General features: G+C 39.0%; 2 protein-coding genes across 2 annotated transcripts; both read right to left on the bottom strand.

Moving 5' to 3' along the window:
• Nucleotides 1-121: 121 nt before the first annotated feature.
• On the bottom strand, nucleotides 122-3,445 carry LOC113584681 (GTPase IMAP family member 4). The gene is made up of 3 exons (XM_035528099.1): nucleotides 3,425-3,445; nucleotides 2,814-2,920; nucleotides 122-1,462 (listed from the first exon to the last, which is right to left on the bottom strand). The coding sequence occupies exons 1-3, from the start codon at nucleotides 3,443-3,445 to the stop codon at nucleotides 157-159; spliced, it is 1,434 nt and encodes a 477-aa protein (XP_035383992.1). The 3' UTR covers nucleotides 122-156.
• A 4,020-nt stretch (nucleotides 3,446-7,465) lies between these two features.
• On the bottom strand, nucleotides 7,466-12,231 carry pnp5b (purine nucleoside phosphorylase 5b). Its single transcript, XM_027031954.2, has 6 exons — nucleotides 11,847-12,231; nucleotides 10,395-10,564; nucleotides 10,048-10,151; nucleotides 9,354-9,529; nucleotides 8,874-9,064; nucleotides 7,466-8,400 (listed from the first exon to the last, which is right to left on the bottom strand). The coding sequence occupies exons 1-6, from the start codon at nucleotides 11,867-11,869 to the stop codon at nucleotides 8,165-8,167; spliced, it is 900 nt and encodes a 299-aa protein (XP_026887755.1). The 5' UTR covers nucleotides 11,870-12,231; the 3' UTR covers nucleotides 7,466-8,164.
• Nucleotides 12,232-14,415: the final 2,184 nt, after the last annotated feature.

Raw genomic sequence — 14,415 nt, 5'->3', positions numbered from 1 at the left:
CATGATCTGTGATATGAAAATCCCCACACCCACAAACTAGTTGAAATTGATCAAACACAATAAGCCTCAGATTAAAGTTTTTCAGAACAGATTTTCTGCCTAATCAGATGATGTTTGTGTGTTTTATTCAGCCTTTGGACATTAATTGTGTAAGGGTCACTGAATAGAGCACTGGCCGGCCAGTAAAGGAGATGCCCTTGCAACTGCCACAGCCACTAGGGGAGGTACTTTTGCAGCTGCTGCTGTCAGGATGGCTACGACCTCCGGCCCTAGCAGGGCAGTCAACTCTGCTGTCAGTCCTGCAGGTGCTGCCGGAGCTAGAAATCCAAGTAGAGGTGCCACCCCAAGTCCTATTCCGGCTCCACCCAAAAAAACGAGAAGGTACTTCAGCATTTTGAAATAAAAAGGATTTTTATACCACTTGCTTCCATCTTCCTTTTGGATGTTTTCCCTCACTTCTCTCTCTCTCTTCTCCTCTTCTTCTCGAATATATGCGTCCAGGTCCTCCATTTGTATTTCAGCTTCCTTTACCACCATCTCCTGCTCCTCCTTCAGGTTTGTTAATTTCTTGCTTTCTCCATCCAGAAACTCTTGCAGATGCTGCAGTCTTTGGGAATTCACTCTCTGTCTTTCACTCTCTTTTCTTATGAGTTCATTTATCTGCTTGATCTTGCCTTGGATGTGCTGGCTGCGTCTTTGTATATCCTGTTTTTCTATCATCAAGGTATTATTGATCTCTTCCCTGCGATGCTCTGCTTCCTTCGCTACCTCCTGTCTCACTCTCTTAATTTCCTGATCCATCACTGCTTTTTTATTCTGTTCCAATATGCCTATTGCCATATGTACTGCCTGCATGTCCTTGTTGATAAAGTGACAGTAGTTGTTCTTTGCCAGCAACTCATCCAGCTTCTTCAAGAGCTGGTCCACCTGGCTTTGGTTATCTTCTGGGTCTTTATTGTTGAAGGCCAAGAAGCGCCTCCCAAATTGCTCAACAAGAGCTTGGATTTTTTTGTCCTGTCTTGATATGAAACTCTCAATTGGCTCACCATTCAGCAGATCTGCATGGGTGAAAATGATGAGTGTGTGATCAGTGAAGTTCTCTTGGAAAAACTTCTTAATCAAATCTATACATTTCTGCTGCTCATCAGTGAAGCGAGTGATCGCTATGATAAGCAGAAATGCATGGGGTCCAGGGTCACACATGGCCAAACACTTTATCACTTCATCTTGAACATCTTCAGTTGAGAGGGACGTGTCAAACCAGCCAGGTGTGTCAATAACTGCCAGCTGCCGCCCCTGGACCATTTTAGATTCCATCTGGCATTGCTTAGTCACTGAGCTCATGCTAGTTTCACTTTCAAAACATTTCGCACCCAAAATGTTATTTCCAGTGGCACTTTTCCCTGCCCCTGTTCTGCCCACCAGCACCAATCGCAGTTCAGTTGGCACAGAGTTAATAGTTCTGTGGTATACTTTTCAGGCATCTTGAAGAAATTCATTTCTGGAATGCAGTAGACAGTCTAAGTTTTAAATGTTTGGAATGGTTCTGGAAGATTCTGTTTCTGTCTGACTCTAAAACCACTCTTGATCAGCTCCTGAAGATAAAGCACAGTGACTGTGTTCAGTTGGTTCTTGCATTAACACATAGGAAAACAGCTATTTACAGCAAATATTCTTTATAACACACCATATTGTATGATGTATTAGAATCAGCCTTTTTATTAGAAGCATCTACAAAGTGTTTACATGTACAGCACACAAACATACACATTAATCCTTATGTCTGCCCATTTATTCTGCTTTCAATACTTCAAGAATGGACTGTTCACTTGCTGCCTAATGCATCTCACACACCTGGACAGGTGCCAGTGTTGTGTGACTGATTGATATATATATATATATATATATATATATATATATATATATATATATATATATATATATATATATATATATATATAATTTAATTACATTTTTATTAATATATTAAAAAATTAAAATTAATTTAATTCCCCCTTTTTAATTGGTCTTCATTAAATAAATGTTACAGCCAAATCTGTCTGGGATTAAGAAACAGACATGGTCTTAAATTGAATGAGAGTTCTCTTCCACAAATTGTTATTAATTATTTTTCACTTCCAGTGTCAATTCATGCTATTGTACATGTCATTTACACATATGTACAGAAAATTCTTTTCAGCACTGCAGAATGAGTGGTGCTTCTACGTCATTCACAAGTAAGTAAACTGAAACTATAATTAAATTGTATGCAAGGATCTGAGTGAAACAAAAATTAGGCCTACTTGGCAACGACTGTAATCAACAACAGAAAATTGTAGGAATTATTCAACATTCCATGCCTCTAAGTTACAAGGAAATGTGAGGTTTGGCTCCCTAGGGATGTGGCGTCCTTATTGGTTTTTCTTCTGTTCTTACGTTGCTGTTATGCTACATCTAAAATATGAAATGTCAGTTATTTGTATCCATATTGTTAGGAAGTAACACAAACTGAAACACCAAACCTTTGACTTAACCTCATGTAAACATAAGGGGACAAAATGAACCAGTGGTTGAATTTATCCCAAGTCTCTAGACCTCAATCCAAAACGTCCTGTTTCTCTGTAGACATACTACTAACATGGATGCAAAGAATTGTGGCTAGGTAACTAACCTATAAAATATATCTAATACCGTGTCTAATAAAAGTGCGTACAAATTACGCTATTTCTTATAATGTGATTAATATGTCCTCCACTGCATTAAGATTAAGTTTTTCTTTAAATACTTCTAGAGGATACAAACGAAATCCATACCTTCGAAATACAGCTCCGTTGTGCTGAAGCTCAACCTCAGCTGAGACGTCGCTGGCTAGAGGTTTCAGAGGAAAACGAAACTTACCTTTCGGAACCTCCCAGCAAAACTGCATGAAAAAAAATGCGCACACTACTTGCATATACCTATAAAACATTTTCAAATAAATAATCTACTAATTACATTTGCATATGATAACTTACACTTGCATATATAAACATACATGCACATTGATTCACTGGAGAGTTTAACTAGGCTTGTGTGTATGTGTGTAGCAGCGTGTGTGTAAAACAATTTTCCATGCGCCCGGAAGATTGTAAAATGAGATATAGGTCCTTATGGCATAAGAACGCTTGATCAGTTATGGAAATTTGAAAATGAATTTAAGATTGCTGGTTAATGATCGGATATAGCTAATATTAGAAATAATAAGATTATGTGCTACTTTATCTTGGTAAATATTCAGCACGAATGTCATTGATATCGGGAGTGTACTCTAATAAATGATGGTGAGATATGCGTTCTGAATATTTTTCTCACACACTGTATGCCGATTGGAGCATACTGAGAAGCTAACATGTAGCCTAATGGTATGAAATAGCCAAGTCGTTACCAGCAGGTATACAGGCCACATATCGTATAATCTCATCACTTCTAATTCAGTTAACGCTGGAACGTTTGAACATAAACTATCCGAACATAGTCCTCGCTAGCTGCACTGGGAGTGTATTCCAAAATTTGCTTAAAATTCTCATTAGATAATGAAGTGTTTTCTAGTGGTGGGAGACCAATATGTTGTCTGTGTCACATCCATAGATGAACTCCAAAAAGTGAAACACTTCCGTGCTAATAAAATCCCAGATCCCAAACACAGAGTAATATGATCCCATTTTAAATTGGACCATGGGCACGATCGACAGCGATATTATGAGTTGTACAAAATGTTGGAACTGCAAGAATATTCCTTCATTGGTATGTGTGTATATATGTGCAAGTGTAAGTTATACGCAAATGTAAGTAGTAGATTATTTATGCGAAAATGTTTCATAGGTATGTGCAAGTGTTTCACAGGTATATGGAAGTATTGCGTGTGTGCAAATGTTTAGCTGATTTCACCCTAAACAAACAATATCTATCTATCTATCTATCTATCTATCTATCTATCTATCTATCTATCTATCTATCTATCTATATATATATATATATATATATATATATATATATATATATATATATATATATAATCGTGAATTGTTAAAAATTTCAGGAGTATCTTTTTTGAATTTCAAGAGTATCTTTATTTGTATGTGTTGTATGTGGTGGTGTGTTTTATATATATATATATATATATATATATATATATATATATATATATATATATATATATATATATATATATATATATATATATATATATAAAAAATCGTGAATTTTATATAGCATAGCTGACTCATTAGCCAAACATATCAGTTAGTGGTTCATGTACATTTAATTAGATGGCTAGCTGGGTAATGTTATACTTGTTATTAACTAGATTTAACTTGTTACACAGTGGCGAAATTTTCGTTTTCTCTTGATTACTGTGTAGGGAGTACAGAAGGTTTGAAATCACCAGCTCTGCCCGTAACTCCCTCAGCTGTCGCGCGATCTCTTCGCGCTACATACTTTAGCCCCCCCAGCCTATCAGACATGGGAATTACGTATGACGCCAGTAGATATGAGTCCTCATGGACTGTATTATTACATATGACGCCACAGTAGATATGAGACCTCGATGGACTGTATCATTACGTATGATGCCAGTAGATATGAGTCCTTGATGGACTGTATTATTACATATGACGCCACAGTAGATATGAGTCCTCGATGGACTGTATCATTACGTATGATGCCAGTAGATATGATTCCTTGATGGACTGTATCATTACGTATGACGCCAGTAGATATGATTCCTCGATGGACTGTATCATTACGTATGACACCAGTAGATATGAGTCCTTGATGGACTGTATTATTACGTATGACGCCACAGTAGATATGGGTCCTCGATGGACTGTATCATTATGTATGATGCCAGTAGATATGATTCCTTGATGGACTGTATCATTACGTATGACGCCAGTAGATATGATTCCTCGATGGACTGTATCATTACGTATGACGCCAGTAGATATGAGTCCTTGATGGACTGTATCATTATGTATGACGCCACAGTAGGTATGAGTCCTCGATGGACTTTATCATTATGTATGATGCCAGTAGATATGAGTCTTCGATGGACTGTATCATTACATATGATGCCAGTAGATATGATTCCTTGATGGACTGTATCATTATGTATGACGCCACAGTAGGTATGAATCCTCGTTGGACTGTATCATTACGTATGATGCCAGTAGATATGATTCCTTGATGGGCTGTATCATTATGTATGATGCCAGTAGATATGATTCCTTGATGGACTGTATCATTACGTATGACACCAGTAGATATGAGTCCTTGATGGGCTGTATCATTACGTATGACGCCAGTAGATATGATTCCTCGATGGACTGTATCAGTACGTATGACGCCAGTAGATATGATTCCTTGATGGGCTGTATCATTACGTATGACGCCAGTAGATATGATTCCTCGATGGACTGTATCATTACGTATGACGCCAGTAGATATGAGTCCTTGATGGACTGTATCATTATGTATGACGCCACAGTAGGTATGAGTCCTCGATGGACTTTATCATTATGTATGATGCCAGTAGATATGATTCCTTGATGGACTGTATCATTACATATGATGCCACAGTAGGTCTGAGTCCTCGATGGACTCATTTAGTGTATCATTTGGTGCCAGCTGCAAAGGAAGGGTCCTCGTATTGCTGCTGCTAAGGTCACGGCCTACCTTGCAATGACCCTTCAATTGAGACACACCCTGTGTATGTGTGTGTGTGTGTGTGTGTGTGTGTATTTCTCCCAAAATAAATACAATTCTGGGATAATGTTTCTCTATTAAACTCTATTAAAATTCGGGAGGCTCCCGGAATTTCCGGGAGAGGTGAGATGTCTGTAGTATATAATATGGGTGAGAGAGAGAGTGTGCCTTCTAGCCTAACAGTAGAGACAGAGGCGCTGTCATGAAAGTCATTTTGAACACGAGGCAGTTAGAAGGCTTAAAGCGCATTGGAACGGAGAAAAGAAACGAAAATCTTTTGTTGTATGATATCTGTTGTTATTGTCAGTAAAAACACACCACCACATACAAATAAAGATACTCCTGAAATTCATTTTTGCTTTTTAACACTACAGGCATGAAGATATATTAACATTAAGTAGGAAACTAAAAAATTAAGTAATGCAAATGAGTGTAAGGATAGGAGGCTAACCAGGATGCAGGGATGAGTTACAGAAAACAAGAACATACGTTTATGTACACCGAGAACAAGGATTATGTAGACATTGAGCTAGCGTAACATCAAACACTGACAACAGAACCATATGGGTTTATATGCACACGTTAATGAAAAGCAATTACAAGCGGGTGTGACACATTGGGGGCGTGGCCACAAGGACGAACATACACACACACATACACACACACACACCCACACACAAATACACACAGGAGGAGGGGCCGTACCGTGACACTGAGACATACATTGCCTGGCCAAAAAAAGGTCACCACCTGGATTAACTAAGCAAATAGATACGAGCCTCCCATTGGATAATTACTGCATGGATGATTATGTTTCAGCTGGCAACAAGTTATTTAAACCTAACTGATGCGGTAAGTAGCTTCTCATTTGTTAAACAACCATGTCGAAAGACACATCCTTTGATTGGGAAAAGATGTTAAAAGTGTGGTGAAATCAAATCATAGAAAAGCAACAGAACTCAGTGATATGTTTAACAGTGAAAGCAAGAGCATTTCCACACGCTGAATGCGAAGGGAGCTCAAGGGATTGGGACTAAACAGCTGTGTAGCCTTAAGAAAACCACTTGTCAGTGAGGCTAACCAACAAAAATGGCTTCAATTTCCTAGGGAGCATAAAGATTGGACTCTGGAGCAATGGAAGAAGGTATTGTGGTCTGATGAGTCTAGATTTACCCTGTTCCAGAGTGATGGGTGCAACAGGGTAAGAAGAGAGGTGGCTTAAGTGATGCACCTATCATGCCTAGTGCCTACTGTACAAGCCTGTGGTGGCAGTGCTATAATCTGGGGTTGCTGCAGTTGGTCAGGTGTAGGTTCAGCAAACATTATGTGCCCAAAGTAATGAGGTCAGCTGACTACCTGAATATACTGAACGACCAGGTTATTTCATCAATGGATTTTTTCTTCCCTGATGGCACGGGCATATTCCAAGATGACAATGCGAGGATTCATCGGGCTCGAATTGTGAAAGAATGGTTCAGGGAGCATGAGACATCATTTTCACACATGAATTGGCCACCACAGAGTCCAGACCTGAACCCCACTGAGAATGTTTGGGATGTGTTGGAGAAGACTTTGTGCAGTGCTCCAAATCTCCCTTCACCAATATAAGATCTTGGGGAAAAATTAATGCAACTCTGGACAGAAATAAATGATATTGCAGAAGCCTGTAGAAGTAATGCCACAGCGAATGTGTTCCGTAATCAAAGCAAAAGGCGGTCAAACGAAATATTAGCGTGTAACTTTATTTTTTTAGCCAGGCAGTGTAAAATGCATATCCTCATCAAGTACAAACACTTACGCACAAACACCATTGAGATTGGAAATGGAGCCTTCATTATCAGGTTTATTATGAATTACAATTTTTATCAAGTTATATATTTAGGCTCAGACAAAAACAACTGCTATAAAAACATTCAAAAAAATACTCTGCCTAAAAGTTAATTAATATAAATATTAAATATCTGAAAAAAGTGAACTTTGGAATAATAGGTAATAATAAAGTAATTTTTGATGGTCAAGAAATAAAATATTCAAGGTACAGCTCTAAGGAATATCCTTACTTATCGCTCAACTTTGTTGTATTATTAAGTCGGGTTGATAAGAGATGAAAATATTTAATAAATAGTCTTGAAACAGGATATTAAGTCAGTAACAGTAAACCGCAGTTAGCCATTATGTGCCAAGTCATTCAAGCTTAAGACATTACAGGAGGCAAACTGTCCTCTAATCAGTGACTCCAGGAATGTAAAAATATACAGTACATTATAAGCATGCACCAGACAGGTCTATTAGGTCAGGTGCCACTAAAAGCTATTAGAAGTGCAAGTGAGCCACAGGGCAATACATAGGTCTCTGTGGCAAGATGTGGGCCTGGTCTTTTACACTGTTGTTTTACATGTAGGTGGGGCTGTGAAGCAGATGTTTAGTGTTGGCTTTTTGTGCTCTCTCCACGTCTGTGCTGGTCGACGCTGGTGACGATGGTGGACACCAGCTTCACCAGTTGCTGGGAGCGATGCTCCCCAGTCTGCAGGACCTCCTCGTGGTTGGCTTTGTCTTCGCTGCTGTAGTCCATCACAGCCTGGTTGCTGATCAGGGAGAGGGCGAAGACTCTCATGCCACAGTGGCGAGCCACTATCACCTCATGGACGGTGCTCATGCCTGACAGAATGAAAGAGAAGCATTACAGTGATGTACAGAGGACTATGTTACCACCATCTAGCCTTACACAAGTCAAGTTATATGACACGGAGATTTTCCTGGTGCTTTTTAAAAGACTTTTATACACTTCCCTGGATTACACTGCATATTTTATAGGGCTTAAACTGCTTCATTAATGGGGTTTCATTAAAATTCATCTGACATTTGGACAGTTCATGACATCTGCATGTCTTGAATAAATAAAGGATGTAAAAGGAAACAAAATAGCTTTTTAAAATGATTGCAGTCATTATGTATGCATTTGTAATGAAGTAATTATTTTCTGCACTGAACTCTGTATTTTTTCAGGTCTAGAATGCAAATATTTACTGTTACTTTAATGCATACAGTGAACTGATTGTAATTTGTAAGTTACCAAATTATAATTATGTAAGTAGAGCAGCTGACTCAACCACAACTAACCACCAACTCACCCACAGCATCAGCGCCTAAACGGTTAAGCATTCTGCACTCAGCGATGGTCTCAAAGGATGGCCCTCCCAGCACACAGTACACACCCTCCCGCAGGAAGTGTGAGTAGCCAAGCTCCTGCCCCACATCCAGGGCAAGCTGCCGCAGCTTCCGGTCATATGCATCCGACATGCATGGGAAACGAGTTCCAAACCTGAGAGGGAAAGGTCAAGACAGAAAAAGACAGAGAGGCACAGGAATGAATATTGGGCTTCTCATAGCCCATAGCAAAGCATTTATGTACACTCCCTACAGTTATTCACATGACCCAGCTTGACAACATGCCCATTCACCAAGGCCTTCTAGACAAAACAAACCTTCCAGAACACTTAAATACGTTATCTGTCCTAACCATACAACTACATTCACAAGCACTCTCCGCAGCATACACACACTCACACACACACTCACACACACAACAAAAGCCACATTTTCCACTTCACCTCTCATCATTAGGGCCACATAAAGGATTGCGTCCAGCAAAACCAGGCAAGTTGATGTGGTCCTTGATTATCATGATGTCTCCAACTTTGTAGTCCTGGTTCAGTCCCCCTGCTGCATTAGTCAAGATGACTGTCTCAACGCCCATGAGCTTAAAGACACGGATGGGCATGGTGATCTAACGAAGCAGGCACAGAAAGAGTACATGTTTTGATACAATGTAAGTGACTTACATATTTAGCAGTAAGACAGTATATGTGCTCCCTACTATCTCACAGCAGACTCTCACAGTAAGAGACATTGAAGGCCTGCCCTCATCATTCCAGCCCATGAGCACACACAGAGTTACAGTAACCCCTGTTTTTAGATAGAAGTTACAATGCCATGGAGACTGAGAAGAACCAAAAGCAAGGGAGTGCTAGGTCAGAGCCTTGGGATGGAGACACTACTAGTCTGTTTAGGAACTGTACACAAAGGCAGGGTACAGTTTGGGAACTATACATAAAGGCAGTGCAATTGGAGGAATAAATAAAGGATTCGGCAAACTCCTTGGGCACTGAGCCTACACTGTAGTACAAAGGAGTGTCATGCAATCAGTAGCACAGACAGCATATATTCACCGCTATGCATGTTGCCAGGACTAGAAGAGACAGTGCATGTCTTTTGCAGTCTAACTATTCTGATCTTGATGTTCACCTTTTCGATGGGATAGCCTTCATAGAGATGGAATCGTCCCTTCATGCAAACACATGGCTGTCCTTTAAGAGTGCCAAACACCAACCGGCCAGCATGACCACACACTAAGAAACACACAACAAATAGTTAGAACTGTGATATGCATTACTCAATCAAAAAAATGCAAAAACAAAACAAAACAAAAAATGCTTTCTCGAGTGGATGTTAGCAGTCACAGCAAATCAGCAAATGGAGGACACACAGGTAACCCAACAATCTGTTACATACAACAATCAACAAACATACCGATTATAAGTTGACATATTCATATTCCTATCTGCATGGTTTACCAGCATTAGCCACCTCACCTGTGCTTTGGGGAAAGTTGGGGATGTCGCTATAACTGAAAACCTTCTGATCCTTCAGCATATCAGCCAGTCCTCCAAGGCCTGAGCCACACACGATGCCCACTAGGGGTTGAACTGGAGCATGATCCAGAAGCCAGTCTGCAGTAGCCTTACACTCCTCATAACCATACCTAAAGGACAGGGTACAAATGGAAATACAGGTTAACATAGCATTATTTATAATATGTACACAGCCATCTGAATAGACAAAGTTTGTTATTATGAAGAAAAATCATGAAATAATAACTTTCTAAAACTAATTTAATAACTACATTTCTTTAATTGTAATTAAAGATAATTAAAAAGATAATTTTGCAATAAAAATCAAAATGTGCTTGTAAAAGACACATGATTCAAGTATTTGCAATATTAGGTTTCAGTTACAAAACTGTTTCTTTGCTAAAGGTCACCATAAAGAATGAATCTGGGCAATGAAGGGAGGAATAACTACTATAATTTGACCAAAAATCAACAGGATATAGTCTAGAATTATACGCGCTTTAAAGTTTTTTTTTGTTGTTGTTTATTATTATTTACGTACTATACATCTCTATCTCACCATCTTATATTCACACATATAGGCTGAGATAATTTCAGGTCGAGGAGAGTATACATTCTTTGCCAGCCCCTCACAGAAACGTGGCTGGGCGCGCGTCTCAACAAAAACTACGTCACAGGCATAAACGTACCCATCCTCGCAGCGCGAGCTAATGCGTCATGTCCACGCGCGTTTTTCGGACAGCACCGTGACACAGACTAGTTTCCTTATCTATACCTTAGTGTTTAGATTTATACAAATGTTTATTATTCCAATAGCAAGCTATCATTTATAGGCATAATCACGCAAATAAAATCAGTATACATCCAAATACATCAACGGGAAAAGATTATAGCTCGCTAACCGAGCTATGTCCAGCTAATGTAAATTATTACATCAGCCTGTCGTATTTCAAGCTAGATAGCTAACCTAGCTAACTATCTAGGTACCATTAAGGTATTGAAATTCACTCACGTTAACTACAAATGTAGTTATAAACGCCAACCTGGCTAAAGTAAATCACGTTTCACAGTTAAAGCTGGTTAGCTGGCTAGCAAAGCTAACTAACCAACACTCAAAACGAAACCAGTGTTTCATCATTTTCCTTAATCGCAGATCGCAATAGCCTCGCTCACCTGCTACACTCTAGGCTAAGTGAGTGAAGTCTCGCTAGTGAATTTACATCCCCCCTTGTCTAATGTTAGGTCTAACGTTAGTTTTTTAAAGCTATGAAAATATATATATATATATATATATATATATATATATATATATATATATATATATATATATATATATATATATATATATATATATACACACACATATACATATAGATATCAATTTTAGCTAAAAAAATTGCTAGGTTAACTCACTTGCAGGATGCCTCTGGTAACATTGTATCGCTGGGTTAGTTTTGCCTTAAACTGATCGAAGATGTGGCCAAATCAGAGTGTGTAACCTACACAAGGTACCGCACTATCTAGATGTGACCTAGGTTAAAGTGTGCTGCGCGTCTTGGTCTGTGTTGAGCTTTTTAATCCTCTTCCTCCGGCGTCACGTCGATATCAAGACGCACCCACGCTGCCATTGGTTACAAGCACGAGGGCGTTGTTCACGAAATGCATCCCATGAGCTCATTTCCCCTCTGTTTTTTTCCACGCGCGCTACCAGTGGTTAGGCGCACGGTAAAGCACCTTTCTCGTGTTCGCGACGCAGGAATCACCGTTTTTGTGACACTGCGTCTTGGGGCCTTTCCTTGTTGTGGCTGTGACGCACGGAATTTATGTTCGTGTGTACGTGTCTGTCTGAAAGGGATAGCATGCGTACGTGAGAGAGAAAGAGAGAGAGAGAGAGAGAGAGGAAAAAAAATCTGTAAATCTAACTAACTATTGTAAATCTAACTAGAAATAATGAACCAGGGGCACAGGAGATGCATTTTACGGTTAGGACTTGATTTGAATGCGCCCACAAAGCGAGAACAAAAAGAGTGGCTAAATGTTATTACTAGACAGTTGCCATCAAATTGTTTCTCCTCCCCATATGCGCAACCCTTCTGGGTGTGAAAACATGTGTCGTGGAGTCGTGTAAGGAGTCGTGTTTGCATTCTACCGGTTTGTACTAGAAGCACTAATTTTTGTAAATAAAACAATCGAAAATATAATAAATAAAACGGATAGATGTCGTAACAGTGTAATAATCAGTATTAATATCCTAGACCTCTAATGGATGCATATAATTTATTTCCTGTGCCAGGAAAGTTTGTAACACTAACGACACATGGAAAACACGTGGAAGATGTGCGTGCATGTTTCTGCGGTGTGTATGTGTTTTTATGAAGCTGGAGCATAACAGCAAAAATCTTAATCAGATGCTATCAGTAGTCGGTATAAACGATTATAATAAAGGTGCTTCATTGAATAAAAATTAATATGTTAATATTACATGCTGTTTTTTCCTCACGATAATAAGCTTTAGCTATTGAGGTGAAAACATCCTGATTAACAGTTGTGCTGTCCTAAGACTTCCAGCAGAGGGAGACAGCTTTCAAAAGAGAAAGGAGAAACATCATAGCCTACATGAGCAAACAAACTCCCTACTTTTTCCAGTGGAAATTCCATTAAAGGTTTTGACAGTGTCATCCCCAATGTAGATGGCTTGAGAGCATTAAAGCATTTTCTTGCTGCAAGAACTGAGAAGAACACTTTTCACAGATATTGTCTTTAGGCTTTGAGAACTCTAAATGGCTCAGGAAGTACTACTCACAGAGAACGGGATTTAGTATGGGTACTAAATCCCTTATTGTCATTGTATGTATACATATTTAGTTTGATGACTCCTACAAAAATAAAACAAAACGAGCATATTTATAAAATTGACTAAAAATGCAGATAAATTAATACATAAATGTAAATATAGGTTGAATTGGAATTGAATCATTTAATGTTGATACAGTGCATTATGTATTGCACAAATTAACAAGTCAAATGAAAGTGCGTTAGCAGCAGTGATAGGTTGAGGTAAGGAGGGTACATCACCTTCTAATCCCCTGCACATGAAACAAAAACATCAAAGACATGCTGGTCTTGGGTGATATTAATATAGTCAGATAACAATTGTGATACTGTATCCTTCAACTGCTATAGATACCGAACTACACTCTCAGAACTTTAGAACCCCATGGAATGACTGAAATGTCCTGTTTATTTGGGTTCAGACAAGGGGGATTATTTTGCACTTTGTAATACTAATGAGGGTTTTTCATTACCTATCCTCATCTCTCTGTTACATATCCTCATATCTCTCTCTCTCTCTCTCTCTCTCTCTCTCTCTCTCTCTCTCTCTCTCTCTCTCTCTCTCATATTGTCTCATAGGTCAGTCTGCCAGCAGGAACGAGATGCCCCCTCCTGATAGGGATCACTCCACTTCCCAGCCTCACTCCCAATCCCCAGGGTATTGATTGTGTGCACCTGTCCTCGCTAATTGTGTGTCTACTTAAACCCACAGGTACACGAGCACATTGTCAGATGAGCCTTCAGCAGTGCTGTTGAACGTCACTGTGCTGCTTATGAACCAAAGAGTACCTTTTGTGTTTTGCTTAGCTGATGCTTCTGTTTCATTATTATCTATGGATAATAAATAGCACTTCCCCACAACCCCACCTTAGTGCTGCATGCCTCACACATATAGCCACTATACAGCCATGCAAAATTAATATAGAGTATAGCCTAATATTTTCCACTTAATCTATCTACAATTGTTTCATTTTATTAATTTCATATGATGGTCCTCCTCATTTCTAACTTTAACCTTGTTTTGTATAACTGGAACGTACAAGGATAAACAAGGATTACTAAGTGAGCAAGGGAAGTATATTCTTCAGCCTGGGTGATAGTGTAAATCAATTATTGAGGCATGTCTCTATTATGTCTTCAGAGATGGTGG

The sequence above is a fragment of the Electrophorus electricus genome, chromosome 7 (genome assembly GCF_013358815.1).
Source record: "Electrophorus electricus isolate fEleEle1 chromosome 7, fEleEle1.pri, whole genome shotgun sequence".
Taxonomy (NCBI): domain Eukaryota; kingdom Metazoa; phylum Chordata; class Actinopteri; order Gymnotiformes; family Gymnotidae; genus Electrophorus; species Electrophorus electricus.
Note: the sequence above shows the minus strand (reverse complement) of the source record. Positions and strands in the feature narration are given on the sequence as shown.